Source organism: Phacochoerus africanus, chromosome 16 (genome assembly GCF_016906955.1).
Source record: "Phacochoerus africanus isolate WHEZ1 chromosome 16, ROS_Pafr_v1, whole genome shotgun sequence".
Lineage (NCBI taxonomy): Eukaryota > Metazoa > Chordata > Mammalia > Artiodactyla > Suidae > Phacochoerus > Phacochoerus africanus.
The window spans coordinates 18,830,119-18,848,199 of NC_062559.1; the positions used below are offsets into that span (position 1 = coordinate 18,830,119).

Here is an 18,081-nt window from a genome sequence, read left to right on the forward strand (position 1 = left end):
CATTGTCATTGCTGTGGCTCTGGTTACTGCTGTGGTGAAGGTTTGATCCCTGGACTGAGAACTTTTTACGTGCTGGGAGCAAAGTCAAAAGTAAGAAAAGAAAAGAAAAAACCAAGAACAAAAAAGAAAAGAACTTAAAAAATAATTTCATTAAGGTTTTCAAGAGTCAGAGTTCCTGCTGTGGCACACAACAGGATTGGTGACGTCTCTGTGGCTCCAGGACCCAAGTTCAGTCCCCAGCCTGGCACAGTGGGTTAAAGGATCTCCGTTGCCATAGGTTGCAACTGCAGCATGGATCTGATCCCGGGAACTCCATATGCTGGGGGACAGCCAAAAAAGAAAGAAAATCTTTGAATTAAAGATTAGTTTAATGAATCCCATTAACCTAATTAAAAATTTGCAGTTATCAGTATTTCGCACAAATCCGCTTTTTTCTTCTTTTGAGATATTTTTGGGTAAATCCCTAACTAACGTTGTTGTCATTTAATACCTACATGTATGTATGAGTAGGATCAGTAGGCTTCTCTTAAAAACGTGGGCATTTTCTTCAATAACCATAATGCTCTCATCACACTTCAGAAAATAAACAGTTTAGGGTGGGATTACATGTAACATGCTGTGCATTTTACCTTTGAATCAAGCTGTAACAAACCAAATTTTGAAAAATACCATTAAGCTTTTTTGAGTTATATAACAGTAATGTACTATTTAATTAGGTAATATACTTTTATGTTCATGGTTTTGTGCATTTTTAGGTAAAAGTAAATAATGCATTGTTGCTATAAAATAGCAGAGCAGCAAAGTTTGTATATTAATATAGCAGTTTGTTTTATCAATAACCTTCTAAATATTTTGAGGTGCTTAAGTGGAATTTTGACTTTTTAGAAATGTAAATTTTATTTCTGTTTTGACTGTATTTTCTTCGTCTCAAAATAGCATCATCGTTTTCCACTATCTCCCTTTGCGTTTCTCTTTCTCACTTTTGCAACTGGGTCACCTCTGACTAATCTGACTTTGAAATCTACTGTATAAAAGTTTTGTCGAGGTTGTAGTAGGGCTTTAGATTTCTTATATATCTTTCTGATACACTCACTTTTTCTGAAACCTATTTGAAAAAAAAAATTTTCCATAACTTATGACTCTTAATTTTTCTTTTTTTAAACATTTTAAGTTTTTATTTTTTCTGTTATAGTTGATTAACATTGTTCTTTTAATTTCTGCTGTACAGCCAAGTGACCCAGTCATATATATATTTTTCCCCCTTTTTGTCACATTATCCTCCATCATGTTCCATCATTGATTTTTTTTTTTTTTAGGTTTTTTTTTAAATTATTTAGGAATCTGGTAGCAGAATAATGCATCTAGGGAAGAGCTGAATTACAATGATTTTCCCATTTAAAAAATAACATTAGAAAAATTTACCAAGAGAGTTCCCATTGTGGCTCAGTGGGTTAAGAACCCAACATAGTCTCTGGGCGAATGCAGATTTGATCCCTGGCCTTGCTCAGTGAGTTAAGGATCTGGCGTTGCTGCAAGCTGCAGTGTAGGTTACAGATGCAGCTCAGATCCAGTGTTGCTGTGGTTGTGGTGTAGGTCAGCAGCTGCAGCTCCAATTGGACTTCTAGCCCATCAACCTCCATGTGCCACAAGTGCGGCCTTTAAAAGAAAAGAAAAAAAATTACCTAGATCTTGTCAGTTTTTTGTGGTTTAATTTTTGTCTTTTTTCAGGGCTGCACCCGCAGCATATAGTGGTTCCCAGGCTAGCGGTCCAGTCGGAGCTGTAGCCACTGGCCTACACCACAGCCACAGCCACGCCAGATCTGCTGTGTCTGCAACCTACACCACAGCCCACGGCAATGCCAGATCCTTAACCCACTGAGCAAGGCCAGGGATCGAACCTGAAACCTCCCAGTCGGATTCGTTTCCGCTGCGCAATGACAGGAACTCCAGATCTTGTCAGTTTTTATTTTCATTTGAAATGAAAGCATAAACTTGAGAAGAAAGAAACTCCAAAGGCTGATGTGGTTTATAATCTGTTGTGTGGTAATGAACATGCTTGCTAGTTCATTTTTGGACTATGTAAAATTTAAGAAATACATGCATGCTACTTTTTACCCCTTAGATAATGAGTCTTTAATATATCATAGTAAGTTGTCAGATTTTTTTCCTTTGCTTCTGGACAATGTATATTTATTTTGAAAAGGCTGATTTTAAACAAGTGATACCCTCCATTGCTCTGAATTCATTTGACTTATTAGGTGTAAACCTGCAAACATACAGCTAAAAATTATGTATTTATTTATTAAAGAATGTCTTGCTTAGAATAATTTATTCTTCACTTTTTAAATTCCATGAACATTGGTTATCTGATTTTTATAACCTACCATAGATAGATTTTAAGAAATAGTAACCCCAGTGACAGCTCTCAAACCTAGCTAAAGAAAGAAGAGAAAGTAGGAAAAGAACCTGCCAATCCCTTCAGCCTAACAGTATGGGAATTTTTTTTTTTTTTTTTTTGTCTTTTTGCTATTTCTTTGGGCCCCTCCCGCGGCATATGGAGGTTCCCAGGCTAGGGGTCAAATCGGAGCTGTAGCCACCGGCCTACGCCAGAGCCACAGCAACGCAGGATCCGAGCCGCGTCTGCAACCTACACCACAGCTCATGGCAACGCCGGATCCTTAACCCACTGAGCAAGGGCAGGGACCGAACCCGCAACCTCATGGTTCCTAGTCGGATTCGTTAACCACTGCGCCACGACGGGAACTCCAGTATGGGAAATTTATATTTCAGAAGATAAGTATGTACCTAGTAGTTCCTAAGGACATTATTGTATTTTATAGTACTGTCTAGCAACTATTATTCCTAATGAGGACCTAATATCAAGAAAGGGTTTTGTTGTTGTTGTTGTTGTTGTTTTAGTATTCTGCTTAAGAATGTAGAAGGTTTAGTATTCTGCTTAAGAATGTAGAAGGAAACCTAACTTTTTAGATATTGTAAAAAAAAGAAGTGTTGCTTAAATCAGTTTTAGTTCTATAGAAATTTAGTCAGAGTTTTGTATATTTATTTTAGATTTTAAAAATCGAATTTCTGTTGTCTGCTGGTGGGCCGGGTAGGTACCTTTGTTGTAGATCACTTAATCTTCAAAACTTCTGTGCCTGAGGTAGTAACCCCTCCCCAAAGTAAAGTCCCCCCGTCCATTTTTTTTTTTTTAAGAGGTTAGGAGATGAACTCAGAGTTAAGTGATTTACAAGGTGACTTCTTTTAAATTATGAGTTTCCCAAGATGCTTAGAGTATATTGCCATTTGGTTTATTCATTTAGACATTAGATATAGTGTGTTCAAACCTGAACTTAGCATCTTCCAGAAAAAAACCTGTTCCTTCTGTCCTCTGTTCCACTTTGCCATTAACAGTATCACCTTACCTCTCTGACAAGGCTAAATCTATACTTAGATCTCAGACTGGCAACTTCAGGCTATGCCTGTCTTGCGGCTTCATTCATGTGTTCATTTTATACAAATTGATTGAGCACCTACTGTGTGCCATGCACTCTTCTAGGCTCTAGGAATGTTGCAGTGAACAAGATAGACCATCCCTGCCCTTATGGAGCTTGTGTTGCAGTAGTAGGAGACAGGTAATAAACTAAACCAAGTAAAATACGTGGTATGTGAGTTGGTGGGAATGTGGTAGGATGTGGTTGTGACGAGCGTGGTCCCAGAAGGCTTCACTGAGAGAGGCATTGGAGCACATGTGCTTTGTTTACATTTAGAAATTAGGAGATCGACATAGCAATCTAGTTTTTTGGTTTCTCATGAAAACGAGACATTCTGGCAGCATTGGAGCTTTCTACTGGCTGTACCATGTCTAGCTAGTTCCAGAGTCTGTGAGAGTCTATTTAATCTCCCCCCTCACTCCCGCGGCTATTAGTTGAAGCCATGAACATTCTCCTTCTCTTCTGCTTTAACTCTTTTTAATCTTCAGCCAGTCCTATAAACCATAGCTTAGTTATCTTTATCAAGGACAGTTATGTGCACTCTGTGTAGAAGTACCAACTGTTGGGACTTCCCATCGTGGCTCATTGGTAATGAACCCGACTAGGATCCATGAGGACTCGGGTTTGATCCTTGGCCTTGCTCAGTAAGAATGTGGATCTGATCCCTGGCCTGCCTGGTGCACATCGAAGATGTTGCTGAGGCTGTGGTGTAGGCCCCAGCTGTAGCTCCGATTTGACCCCTAGCCTGGGAATTTTCATATGCCACAGGTGCAGCTATAAAAAGAAAAAGAAAAAATGCAGTGGTTCCTATTCTCTGGACCTATCCTGTGTTTTTGTGTTTTTGCTTTAATTACCTTCTCCCCACCTCTGTATAGTCACACGCTATTCTTTGGTTCCACATAAAGCCTTGCCTTCCTATAGCAAATCCTCTCTCTACCTGCAACCTCTTCCTACTCTAAACTCTAATAGCACTTTATGCAGACTTTTTTTGCATTTACTCCTTAATGTACAGAGCTCATGTTCTTTTGCTAAACTTTAAGCTTCTTTAAGGTTTCACAGTAGTTTTTATTTGCCTTATGTGCTTGTGTGGGAGGTGTATAGACTATTTAGTAAGCCTACTTTTAATAGAAATAAAGCCTGTGATCAGTGCATGCTAATAACACTATATTCTCCATAGCTCAGCTTAACACATTCCTATTAAGTCATGTGGAAAGCATAAATATTGGGGCGGGGGGAGGTTACAGAGGATAAAACTGCTGAACTTAGGAGATAAAGATATGAGTATATTATTTTGTTGATTGCTCTTGACAGTGTATCATTGCTTCCTGGATTGAGATAAGTGAATAAAAATACCCCTCATCCATTATATATGTGTATTTCCCTCTTACTGCCTTTCATCTTTTTCCCCATGTTTTTGTTTCCGCTGTTTTTATTATTTCATCTCTGAATAAAAATCTTCCTAATACAAAGAGTACAAACATTTAAAAACTTAAAAAGAAAAAAACAAATTTTCCTCTCAGCCAGGAGTCTTTGCTATGGTACATGACTGATCTTTTTTCTTACACTTTAAACAAGGGTACATCTGAAATTATTATTTTTGCCCAGAGGTTATTTATCATGGATATGCAAAAGCCATGCTCATCTTCCTTCACTGTGGTTGGATTTTTCTTAGACATCTTTTTGAATCCACTTAAATTGGATTCTTTGAGAATTTGATTTACTATCTTGGCAGAGTATTCTCTTTCAATATGAAGTCTTTGGTTTTTTTTTTTTTTTTTTCTTTTGCGGCTGCTCCTGTGGCATGTGGAAGTTCCTGGGCCAGGGATCAAACCTGCACCATAGCAGTTCCTGTTGTGGCGCATCAGAAACAAATCTGACTAGGAACCATGAGGTTGCAGGTTTGATCTCTGCCTCGCTCAGTGGATTAAGGATCTGGTGTTGCTGTGAGCTGTGGTGTAGGTTGCAGATGCGGCTCGGATCCCAAGTTGCTGTGGCTCAGGTGTAGGTCAGCAACAGTAGCTCCAATTAGACCCCTAGCCTGGGAACCTCTGTATGCCATGGGTGTGGCCCTGAAAAGCAAAAAACAAACAAAACCCTTCACCACAACCAGAGCCACAGCAGTGACACGGATCCTCAACCACTAGGCCACCAGGGAACTCCGGAGTCTTTGTTTTCTATTTAAAAAAAAAAAATCATTTACTACATAGTTGCTTTTATTATTTTGAACAAACTCTTTGATCAAGTAAAAAATAAGAAAAATAAGTTTTTATTTTACTTTCACTTTTTCTTTTTTGATGCTCCCCTTTTTGTTATGTAGATCTGAGTTTCTGACCTATATTTTCCTTCTCTAAACAGCTTCTTACTTGGAAGGCAAGAAATTCCCTCGGTTTTTATTTATCTGAGAAAGTATTTCTCCATAACTTCTAAAGTATAATTTTGCAGAGTACAGAATTCTAGGTTGGTGGTTTTTTTTTTTTTTTTCTCAACAGCACTGTAAATATTTCATTTCATTCTCTTATTGCTACATGATTTCTGAGAAGTTGGATGTAATTATTATCTTCAATATTCTCTAGATGAAGTGTTTGTTTTCTCTGGCTTCTTTCAGAATATTTCTAAATCTTTGACTTTTTGTAATTTGAAAGTGATATGCCTAGGTTCAGAATTTTTTTTCCTCAGCTCTAAATCTTGCCTTATTTATTTATTTTTAATAACATATAGTTGATTTATAGTGTTGTGCCAATTTCTGCTCTACAGCAAAATGACTCCGTCATACATATAAATACATTTTTAAAATATTCTTTTCCATCACAGTCTGCCCCAGGAGATTAGATATAGTTTCCTGTGCTATACAGTAGGACCTTATTGTTTATCCTTTGTTTTCTTAAATACTGGATCACTGAACTGTTTTTTTCTTCTGCAAACTAAGTTTTGGACTTCAGGTAAGTAGTGGATAATTTGTAAGCTCTTAAGAGCTGTGTAGTAGCTGAGTTCTTCTGAATTGTTATGCTTGTTAAATGTTCAAGTTCTGATAACTGACTAAATGAATTTTTCAGAATTTTTCAAAATGAGAGAGAACACTGTTGGGAACCCCCATGTACCTTTCTCTCAGAGTCAGTAATCATTGCCTCAGGGCCACTGTCTTTTCTTCTGTACCTTCCTTTCCTAACTCTCCACACCAGGTTATTTTGAAGCCAATCCTAGACATATATTTTAATTAGTATTTCCATTTATATCTTTAAAGGAGAAGGATCTTTATAAATGTAATCCCAAAGCTGTGATTTTTGCACATTAATGGATTAATAGACATACCATATTTTTATCGAGAAAAACCAAAAAGTGAAGGTTACCCCAGTTTCTTCCAATTTTGTCATGTGGTTAATCTTGAGGAGAGTTAGAAGTAGACTGGTCTGAACTTGTAGATAGAAAGCCACACAGATTGCTCTACCTTCTGCACAGAAGCCCATTCGTTACCCGAGTCCCTTACTGCTATGGACACAGCTCAGGGAGGCCACCTTCTTTTATCTGATAAACTTAGCAGCAAATTTAGGAAACAATGCTGTCTGAATCCCATGTCCTTGACCTATAAGTAGGCTAAACCCTTAGCTCCCTTTCTGGAAGATTCCAGAACTATATAAAAATCATTTCTTAAATCCTGATAGACACATTTTGCCAAGAATGTCAGGTTTCTCTTGGCAGTTTGGCATTAACCTTTAAATATTAGATTGTGTAATCATAATGCCATTCAGGGAAAATAAGATGGTGGGAGGCTGGCATTTTAAAAGTGAAACGGGTTCCTGGGAATGTTAAACATTATTCTGCTGAAAATGCTGATATTCCTTAATAGTGAAATGCTAAGTAAGTAAAAATCAGTATTTTACAAATAACTTAGAGGTGAGTAAAATGTGATTTTAATGGGCTTATTTAACACATTTTTACCAGAACAGTATCTGAAGAATATATTTTCAAGCTTTGAAAGTGAGAAGGTAACGAAGGAACCTTCTAGTGAGATCCTGCCAGTCTGCTAGTCTGACCAGCACATCTCAGAAATAGATCATTATTTTTGTCATTGTAACCTGGCATTCTCGTTTGCCTTCCTTGCCCTTGACTTTGCAGCAGAAAGGAGAAGGAAACTTGTGGCCTCTACCATAAATACACATGATAACAGCAGTCAAGTAATTTTATATTTTTTTGTAGGCAAGTCATTCATTCAGGGTGATGGAATGGCTTATTTTTAATGCAGTGTTTTTCTTTCATCTAAACTTAAATTCTTTTTTTCCATCTGATTTAGCGTCTGTACCATTACAGAGCGGCATAAATTTAGCACAGCTTCTTCATTTTACCAACTTGGTAGAAGTTTTAAAGGTTTCATTCAGTTTACTTTTAGCTTTTCATATGAAATGGACTTTAAGAAGTCTTTAATTTACAGTGTAATGTGTAATTAAAGACAGACCTAGTGTATCTGGAATGTGGGTTGTACCAGAGGTCATGGGAAAGAGAAGGTTTGGAGCATTAATTTCTAATCTCATTTTAACTTGACTGTTTCCAAAGGAGGATCTTCTTTGGAAAGTAGATAAAAGCATGGACTAAATGCCAGACAGATCACAAAATGGAAGAAAGCTAAATTTATTGCATCCACGTAAATGATAGAAAAGATAACCTTCAATTTTCTAAAAGAGATATTGTTGTAGATAACTTGTAATTCTGTAATTAAATTCATAGTTAATTGCTATGGATCACTGTCATTTATAGCAAATAGGTCTGATAGGGAATGCTGCTTCTTTTTTTTTTTTTTTTTTTTTTTGCTTTTTAGGGCCACACCCTCGGCATATGGAAGTTCCCAGGCTAGGGGTCCAATTGGAGCTATAGCTGCTGGCCTACATCACAGCCACAGCAATGCCAGATCCGAGTCGTGTCTGTGACCTACACCACAGCTCTGAGCAACGCCAGATCGCTGACCCACTGAGTGAGGCCAGGGTTCAGACTTGTATCCTTGTGGAATACTAGTCAGATTCGTTTCCACTGTGCCATGTCGGGAACTCCCTCTAAGATTTTTATATTGTAAAATTAATTTTATTTCTTTTGTTAAATTCGTTTGATCCTCTACCTTACTCCATTGTTTTATTGTCCTTGCAAATTTATTTAATGTTTGAGATATCTTTGTATTCCTACAGTGTATTCATTTGAGTATTAGTAACCCCAGGTTGAGCAAAAACGCATCAGAGGAGCGCCCTGTGTGGGGATAGGACATTAATATACACTAATAGGTGCTAATAGCAGCCTGATAGCTTATAATTCATTTAACAGTTTTCCTATTGATAAATACTTGAATTATTTCCATTCTAAAATTTTAAATACAACAAACATTTATATGCATATCAGATAGTCTTATTTTGTAAGTTTTTTAAATTACTAAATCATAACATATATACAAAAAGTACACAGATCACTGATAAATGGAACAGTACATAAGGTATGATCAGCATTCCAGAGGTCTCTTCAGTGATCACAGTCCCCACCCTGGGGTAACTGTTGTCCTAATTTCTGACACCTTGATGCATTTAGCCTGTTGGAAGTGTGTGTAATTGGAATCATATCCTTTGTGCTCTTTTTATCTGCTTTTTTCACCATAGTATCTGTGAGATTTCATCCATTTACATGTGGCAGTTTTATTTTTTTATTGCTGTGTAATTTTCTGTTGGGTGATTGTACCATAATTTATCCTTTTTGTTGATGAACCTTTGGGTTGTAACCTAATTTTTGGATATTACAAATAGTGCTGTGAACATCCTTAAACATGTGTGTTGGTGCACGTAGCTGTCCATATCTACTGGAGGTGGTGCTGGTGGGTGTAGGGCCTGCATGTGTGCAGCTTTACCAAGCCAGCAGTTTTCCAGGGTGGTTGAAACCATATCACATTTCCATCAGCAGTGTCTGTTTTGTTTTGTTTTAAATAACTTCAAAAAAGTGAAGATGGAGTGAAAGAGAAAATTCATTTTAAGTTTTAGAATATAGTACTAAATTTGACCTGAGGAATACTAATTTATACTTCACGGGACACTTGGTTTTATCTAGTTCTTTCATCTTTATCAATTAATGTTGGAAATTACCTCATTTTTAAACTACTTTAGTGAGTTGGACTATTTATAGCTTAATTCCAGTTTTCTCTTTTTGCCATTTCTTGGGCCACTCCCTTGGCACATGGACTTTCCCAGGCTAGGGGTTGAATCGGAGCTGTGGCTGCTGGTCTACGCCAGAGCTGCAGCAACTCGGGATCCAAGCCGTGTCTGCAACCTACACCGCAGCTCACAGCAACGCCGGATCCTTAACCCACGGAGCAAGGCCAGGGACCAAACCCGCAACCTCATGGTTTCTAGTCGGATTCGTTAACCACTGTGCCACGATGGGAACTCCCCAGTTTTCTTAACTTGGGTATTTTGGCCTTTTCTTCATAGTTTGTCCTAGCTATATTTTTTCTAATATATAAAATTTAAGTGTCTGTGTTTGTATGCACATGCACAATTGTACCTACTGATTTTTTCCTCTGTGGTTTCTGGCTTGGTGTCATTCTTAAGTCTTTTTATCCTCAAGATTTTTTTATTTGTTTGCTTTAAGAATTTAATTATTAGTATTTAATTTTGTTTATTATAGCTAGATTTGATTTCATTATCTTTCACTAATGGAAGGGAGCTGTTTTGGTTGTTTAAAACAATTTAAACATGTACTTTAATTAATTACATTAGCATTAGCTTTGGAATATTTTGTAGAAAGATGTCAGAGGGTGACTGGTCAGGAAGAATTTAGTACACGAAAAAACATGCATGCATGTGTCATTTGACCATGAGAAATTAAATCAGTTTTCCAGTGTGGATACTCTTTGAATCCTTTCACTGTGCATATTATTAAAGTAGTTTTCATTTAGAAAAGAATGAGATCAAATAGACTAAATTATCTTATTTAGTATCTTTAGTAGGTACTGTTCATTGCTCTTGAGCAAAGACTTTGCCAAAAATACACCTGGCCTCTGTCTGTTGGCCTACAGGACAACAGAGGATTAGAGAGCCAAATACTTAATTTCAAGCCCTTAAAAATACAGCTTTTCTCTAAGAGATCACTTAAAAATTTCTTTGAGTTCCCGTCGTGGCTCAGTGGTTAAGAAATCCGACCAGGAACCATGAGGTTGTGGGTTTGACCCCTGGCCTTGCTCAGTGGGTTAAGGATCCTGCGTTTGCTGTGGCTGTGGTGTAGGCCGGCAGCTACAGCTTTGATTAGACCCCTAGCCTGGGAACCTCCATATGCCACAGGAGTGGCCTTAGAAAAGGCAAAAAGACGAAAAATAAATAATAAAAAATTCTTTGGCTTTTTTTTCTTTTGTATAATAGTATACATAATTAAAATGTAGTTTGCACTGCTGACTGAGAAAGATGAGGCCAGCCTATCGTATCTGATTGTTGGGTTTTTTTTTAACCATTTCAGTGGGATTTGAGAGCTCCCCAAAAATCTTACCACCTAAAATTTTTATCAGTAGAGTCATTATTGGGTTAGAACACAAAGCAGAGACATGAAACAGGTATTAGACCAGTAGCCCTGTTTTCTGCTGATGTGGATTAGTTTGGTGTCTGTAATTGGTCTTAGTACCTTAAAGAGGTGGGTCTCAAGACTTGTATAAGTTACTGAGAAGGAGAACACAGAAGGTTGTATCACTAGTTATTCTGATTATTCTTCAAGCCAGGGAGAAACTTATGTGGACTTGGTAAATCTGTAATTTTAGGAGTATGGCATTTCCAGTTCAGAGGCATGAGTGTTTTGCTGAGTGCTTGAATTTGACTAAAGGGAATACTGATTTTTTTTGTTAAAGGATCATTAGGGATAGGTTGGGGAGGATAGAGTACAGAGGGGAGAAAAACTAAAATTAAGTGCCTACTTTGCGTTTATTTATATGTACAATGTGGTCTTAACACATTTTACATATTTAACTCATTTAATCTTCACAGCTATAAAGTGGTGTTTTCCTCGTTTGCAAAGGAGAACAAAGGCTCAGAGAGTGAGTTTATATTCTCTTGTCTAGGAGTTCCCTTTGTGGCTCAGTGGTTAACGAACCTGACTAGGATCCATGAGGATGTGGGTTCGATCCCTGGCCTTGCTCTGTGGGTTTAAGGATCCGGTGTTGCTGTGAGCTGTGGTGTAGGCCAGCGGCGGCAGCTACAGCTCAAGTTGGACCCCTAGCCTGGTAACCTCTTGTAAGCTGTGGGTGCGGCCCCAAAACAGCAAAAAACAAAACAAAAAAACAAAACCCAAAATTCTCTTGTCTAGGCTCAAATCCAGTAAATGGCAGTTCTGGGATTTGAACACCAGTCTTTGAATCTAAAGCTCATTCATATTCCTTTCACAGACGTCTATATTGCCTTTTAAATTACCAGAATTATTGTTCACATTTTGTATTTTATTAGTTTCATATAAAATGTTGGTAACACTTTAAATGGCATATCTTGGGGTTGCCATCTTTAGTTCTTCCAGGTAATACAAAGCCTGTGTGATTTCCTTTACCTTCCACCTTAGCATTGAGAGTAAGCATGAGGTTACAATCCTGGGAGGACTCAATGAATTTGTAGTGAAGTTTTATGGACCACAGGGAAGTAAGTATACGTGTTGGTATGTGTTTTTCTATTACAGTCTTTTACTCCTTAGTGAAAATATCAAAGCAGATGGTGATGGTGATAGGTGTAGTTTTTGAAAAGTAAATTTAATTGAACTCTTGAACCTGTGAGGAAATCTTGCTCTTATTGTAATTACTTTATGTACTTTTCTCTTTTATCTCTGGGTGACAGTATTAAACATGAATTGTGAATTTGGGGTTTTGAAAGTTATAGATGGTTTGGGGGAAAATTTTCTTTCTTTGGGGCATGGGCGTAGGGTAGATGGAAATATTAGGCTGTTACTTACCAGGTAATTGAATAGTGTTTAATACTTTAAAGAATCAGGTAAATTTGGGAGAGAAAATGAACCTTTTTTAACTCTAGATTTTTAAAAGATAAATGTCATAATTGCACATAGAGTACTACTAGTTATGAGATCTCTGACTCTTGCAAGGTTCTTAAAAGAGATTAGGATTTAGTGTTTAACTTAGATTTATTTTCTAATTTGGTGACACAGTTCTAATGTTTAACGTTTTTACTTTCATTTCAGCACCGTATGAAGGCGGAGTATGGAAAGTTAGAGTGGATCTTCCTGATAAATACCCTTTCAAATCTCCATCTATAGGTATGTAACTACTCAGTTTCTCTCATTTAGAGAGTTTTGAAATAGAAAAAAAAAATTCTGCAATTTATGATAATTCCAGAAGTGTTTAGTTAACCTAATTTTTTTCCTTTTTGGCTTTGGTTAATTAGCAACTTTTGGGGGGACTTCCAAAGTGTGATAGTAGATGTTTAAATATATCCTTTGCCTGATTGTAATGACTATAACTAGATTTTTCTGTGTTTCAGGGCCAGATGAAACAAATAATTTTTAGACTCACTGTTCATTAGGCTATTAGCAGTAAAATAATAAACATCTTAAGTCTTACTTTAAATGCCAGATTGTTGGAATTAATGTTATATGTGTCTATTCTAATTCTGCCATTTAAAAATCCTCTCTATATCCTACATTGCTTTTGTTCATTCCGACTCTGGGTAACCCTTTTCCATTCTCTCTACTGCTAATCTTTTTAACCCTCTAAACAGCTAAAGAAAGGAGAGTAGAAACTTCAGTGGGGTTGTGTAAAGGGTGGTTTTTTCCCTTACCTTCATCTTCCTTCTGCCCTAATTGGTGATATTAACCTGCAACCCCTGTTAAGGCATTTAGTGACAGTTCTTTTTTTTTTTAATTTTAGGATCAGATGCTATAGATGTGTACTTGATTGAGGGTTGATACCTTTAACTTTTTTTTAAATTTTATTGGAATACAGTTGACTTACAATGTTGTGTTAGTTTCAGGTATACAACAAAGTGAATATATATCTCCATTCTTTTTTCCCATATAGATTATTACAAAATATTGAGTAGATTTTCCTTTGCTACATAGCAGGTCCTTGCCAGTTACCTATTCTACACATAGTAGTGTGCCTTTAAATATTTTGAGATTGTGGAATGGTAGTAACTTAGCTAACTTAAGACAGCTTTTAAAAATTTCATTCTGGAGTTCTGGTTGTGGCGCAGCAGAAGGAATCTGACTAGGAACCATGAGGTTTCGGGTTTGATGCCTGGCCTTGCTCAGTGAGTTAAGGATCCGGCATTGCTGTGAGCTGTGGTGTAGGTTGCAGTCGAGGCTCGGATCTAGTGTGGCTGTGACGTAGGCCGGCGGCTACAGCTCCAATTCGACCCCTAGCCTGGGAACCTCCATATGGCATGGGTGCAGCCCTAAAAGAGCAAAATAAATAAATAAATAAATGTTTCATTCTATAGATGATTTAAAAATATTATGAAGTATTGACCAATTTTAAGAAGAAAATGGAATATATTAGAATGTTTTCTGTCACACTGAACCTCATGTTCAGAATTGTCAGAGTTCAAGCATCGTGCTCCTACTGTAGCCTTGACATCAGAATTAATGCCAGACATCTTGGAATTAGACTTCCCCCTTCTTCCCCCAGAAAAGGGTTTTTAAAAAGAGGTAAACCAAACACATTCTGAGCTTTATGTTTTGTTTCAAGGCCCCCACATTTCTGTCTAGGATCAATAATGTGGAAGCATTCGAACAGTCACAGACTAATTTCCAATCAAATGCAGCAGCCTACCTTCTAACATTTAGCTACTTTATGTATTTTAGAGTTTTATACTATAAAAATACTACAGAGTATCTGTAATTCCTTCTTAGGCTGGGAACTCGTAGTGCTCATTTTAAGAATAAACTGGTGTGGAGTGCCCGTCATGGCTCAGTGGTTAACAAATCTGACTGGGAACCATAAGGTTGCAGGTTTGATCCCTGGCATTGCTCAGTGGGTTAAGGATCCGGCGTTGCCGTGAGCTGTGGTGTAGCTTGCAGATGTGGCTCAGATCCCCTGTTGCTGTGGCTCTGGCGTAGACCTGCGGCTACAGCTCCGATTGGACCCCTAGCCTGGGAACTTCCATATGCCTCAGGAGCGGCCCTAGAAAAGCCAAAAAAAAAAAAAAAGAATAAACTGGTGATTTCCTCTTAAGGTCCCTTAGATGAGTTTTCTAAACGCAGTAATTGAGAAGATGCTTTAATGGATAATTGAATTGGAAATCTCCCCATTGCTACAAGGGCCTCCTGAGTTTTAGAGTTCTCGGATGGTGATAGAGAAAGGGTGCTGTGAGGTGCTGAGTCTCTGAGACAGTCCCCGAGTGTATCTGACATTCACCTTTGGTGTACAGGTGGGGCAGTCCATTCCACTGTGGTAGAATGTAGGTTTCACTTGGTTTGGGAGGGCTTTTGTGTCACATTTGGTTCCTTCTCCCCCCATTTATCTTTTAACTTTGAGATGTTTCTTCCTCTACAGGCATTTTCAACTTGATGTAGAGTGGTAAACCTTTACAAATAGAATGTCCAAACCATATAAATACCTTCAAATAATGTCATAAATACCTGTTTACTTAAAGATTAAAAATTGGCTTGCTAAATCTAGTTTTGTTACCCTTGATTCCTAATCAGAAAGGAAACAATATAGCTTGTTGAAACTAACAGTAAACCATAGAAATGCAATTATATATTCTGTAGAAATGTAGTTATTTCTCAAATCTTGTCTTAACATACATTTTCAGATAATTGTTTCATCATAACTTTCAAAGTAAAAATATCTAAACTTCAGGCACCGTTTTTAGTAACACTGACACTGCAGAAACCTATTTACTTTCTTAAATTAATGATGTAATGTGAAACTGGTTAGGGCAAATGACTAGGCTAATTTAAGTTCTTCATAATTTTTCCTTCGCCTTTCTGTGAGCTTTTAGAACTTGGTAATACCTACAAATGTGTACTATCTTCTCTTAGGGAAGTAGATCTAGTTGAAATATTTGTACAGGCTGTCCTTGTTTCCTTCAAAGGAGATTGCATAAGAGAGTTTTAATCAGTTCTGTGGGGTGACCCATTTTCAGGTCGTCAACAATGTAATTACTGTTGGAATGTGCTTTAAACATTTTGAGAGGTAGTGGCTCACTTCGAATAGGCAAGGATTCCTTTTTGAATTGTATGGATAGTTGTAGAAGAGTAAGAAGATAAACCCAACCTCGCTGTTCTTTGTAAACCCTGCCTCTGTAGTATCTAGGCAGGTGTACCCTTCTTCCTTGAGCCAGACTTTGCGCTCTTAAACACTAAGGTATGCAAATTTAGATTTAAACATCTTAATGTTTAGATCTTGGAGTTTTAAAATATGTATGTATATATACTTTTTTGTTTAATATTAATATTTATATATTTTAAAATTGTATAATGCCCCATATCCATAATGGGAATGTAAGAAAGTCCAGGTGAGCAGAAGCAAAGTAAAATGAAAATGTCTTACAATTCTGTCCCTCAGTGGATATCATTATTTACCTAAAGTTCATAAAAATGTAAAACATTTTTCTCTGCATATTTGAGCATATATTCAATGTAATTTGACATGTTTAACTTTGGGATATGCCCCAAATATAGTTCTAGAGAGTTTTCAGTAGTTACATGATTGCATAAGCTATAACTAAAAACGTTCTTCTAAAAACAATTTACATCTTTAAGTTTTTTGGGGTCCCCCCCACAATGGTAAAACAGACTCCTGGGAAAGTTATGAGCTTCCTCTTACAATGCCATCATTATTCCAGACATCTTAAGTGCATCTTTTGGAATTTTACATGATTTGAATATCATGAGTGTTTGCAAATCTGGATGCTTTGAAGCTGAATATAAATTTTTGAGATGGCTAAAGGTCATTTAATTTCTAGAGAATAAGATGAATTGAAAAACCAAGTAACATCAGAGTATAAAATGATACATGATTATGAACTTAAGTTTCATATGATTTTCTTTTAAACTGGCCCTATGGGCTCTTTCCAAGAAAAGTTATAAACTCCTTTAATCAATTGTAATGTCATTGAAATATTATTTGTATTGTTTTCCAGAGAGGCTGCTTTGAAATAAATCATATTTGAACATGTAGGGATTTTTTTGTTTGTTTTTGTTTGTTTGTTTGTTTGCTTTTTTAGGGCTCCACCCATGGCAGTTCCCAGGCTAGGGGTCTCCTTGGAGCTATAGCTGCTGGCCTACACCACAGCCAACGCAACACCAGATCCAAGCCATTTCTGCGACCTACACTACAGCTCACGGTAATGCCAGATCCTTAACTTACTGAACAGGCCAGGGATTGAACCTGTGTTCTCATAGATGCTAATCAAATTCATTTCTGCTGAGCCACGACAGGAACTCCGAACCTCTAGGTTTTGATTTATTCGAAAGTTCCGACTTTTGCCTTTTCATTCAGAAACATTTCTAGAATGCTAGCAGTGCTGCTAGGTGTGTCACCTATAGTAATTAGGAGAGTGTGATCAGTAGACAGGTTATCAGAAACGAGTGATTCTGGCCCTGGTTCTCCTTGACTATCTGAATGATACTTATCTGAAATGTTTCCTCGTCTAAAAACTGAGATAATGAGATTAAATAGGACTCTGCATATTTGACATTGACCAATGTATTAAATACTCAGAATAGATGATATATGGCACTCTACTTAGGAAGGCTATATAAGGAAGGCTTTCACTAGTTAGGAGAAAAAAATCAACGTCTATAAAATACTTCATTTGCTTTAGTGACAGCATTTCATTGCTTTTTAGATGTATGAGTCAGCATCTCAGTTGAGGAAGAGAGTATAGGGAGGAGATAGGCTTTTACAAGAATTGTGTTTCACGTGAGAATAGAGTCTTGACAAAGCTTCTGAAAAGTGAAGGTGCACATAAGGACGTTAGGAGTATTCCTTTCCAAGTTTCGCTGTGGCGCAGTGGGTTAAGAATCTTTACTGCCGTGTCTTGCTGCTGAGGCATTGGTTCAATCCCCAGCTTGGTGCAGTGGGTCAGAGGGTCCAGTGTTGTCTCAGCTGTGGCTGGGATTCAGTCTCTGGTCCAGGAACTTCCAGATGTTGTAGGTGCGGCCATAAAATTTGAAAACAAATAATTTTCCCAACCTGCCACCGGTTCTAAATTAAAAGATAGTCTTTTTAATCAGTGCACCATATTCTTTTTACTTGTGCCAGCAATTAAGGGAAGTATTGTAACCCTGTTTGTTGACAGAGTAGCAGACTCTTCTGGCATTATACATTTTTTAATTCACTGAGGCCAGAAATTACCTCACAGTATTTTTGGAGTGGAGCTTTATAACGTGGTATGACTAAACTAACTATAGAACTTAGAATATTTACCATTTTAGTTTGTGTCTTCCAAATGGAAACGTACAGCTACTCTCTCAAGAACTAGTGTGAGTAACTGAAGTGAGGAGTGTTTAGTCAGGGGTGGACCGGGGTTGGTAGTAGAGAGAAGTGTGTCAGTCATAAGAGATTTGGGGTTAGTCATTTAACAAAGACGTACTCGAATTGCTTTATTTCCACAAATAGAATGAATTCTTAGACTGAGGA

The 18,081-nt window shown here is 37.3% G+C and overlaps 1 protein-coding gene across 3 annotated transcripts in view; it reads left to right on the top strand.

The window, feature by feature from the left end:
- The window catches only part of UBE2H (ubiquitin conjugating enzyme E2 H), a 115,180-nt gene that overhangs the window by 56,309 nt on the left and 40,790 nt on the right, over window positions 1-18,081 (top strand). For 2 of the 3 annotated variants that reach the window (XM_047763723.1, XM_047763722.1), the window contains exons 2-3: window positions 12,048-12,124; window positions 12,675-12,749. In XM_047763723.1, coding sequence (XP_047619679.1) covers window positions 12,048-12,124; window positions 12,675-12,749 — 152 coding nt within the window. Of the gene's footprint in view, window positions 1-12,047; window positions 12,125-12,674; window positions 12,750-18,081 lie in introns of those variants that run through there. The other variant, XM_047763724.1, reaches the window with a different exon arrangement.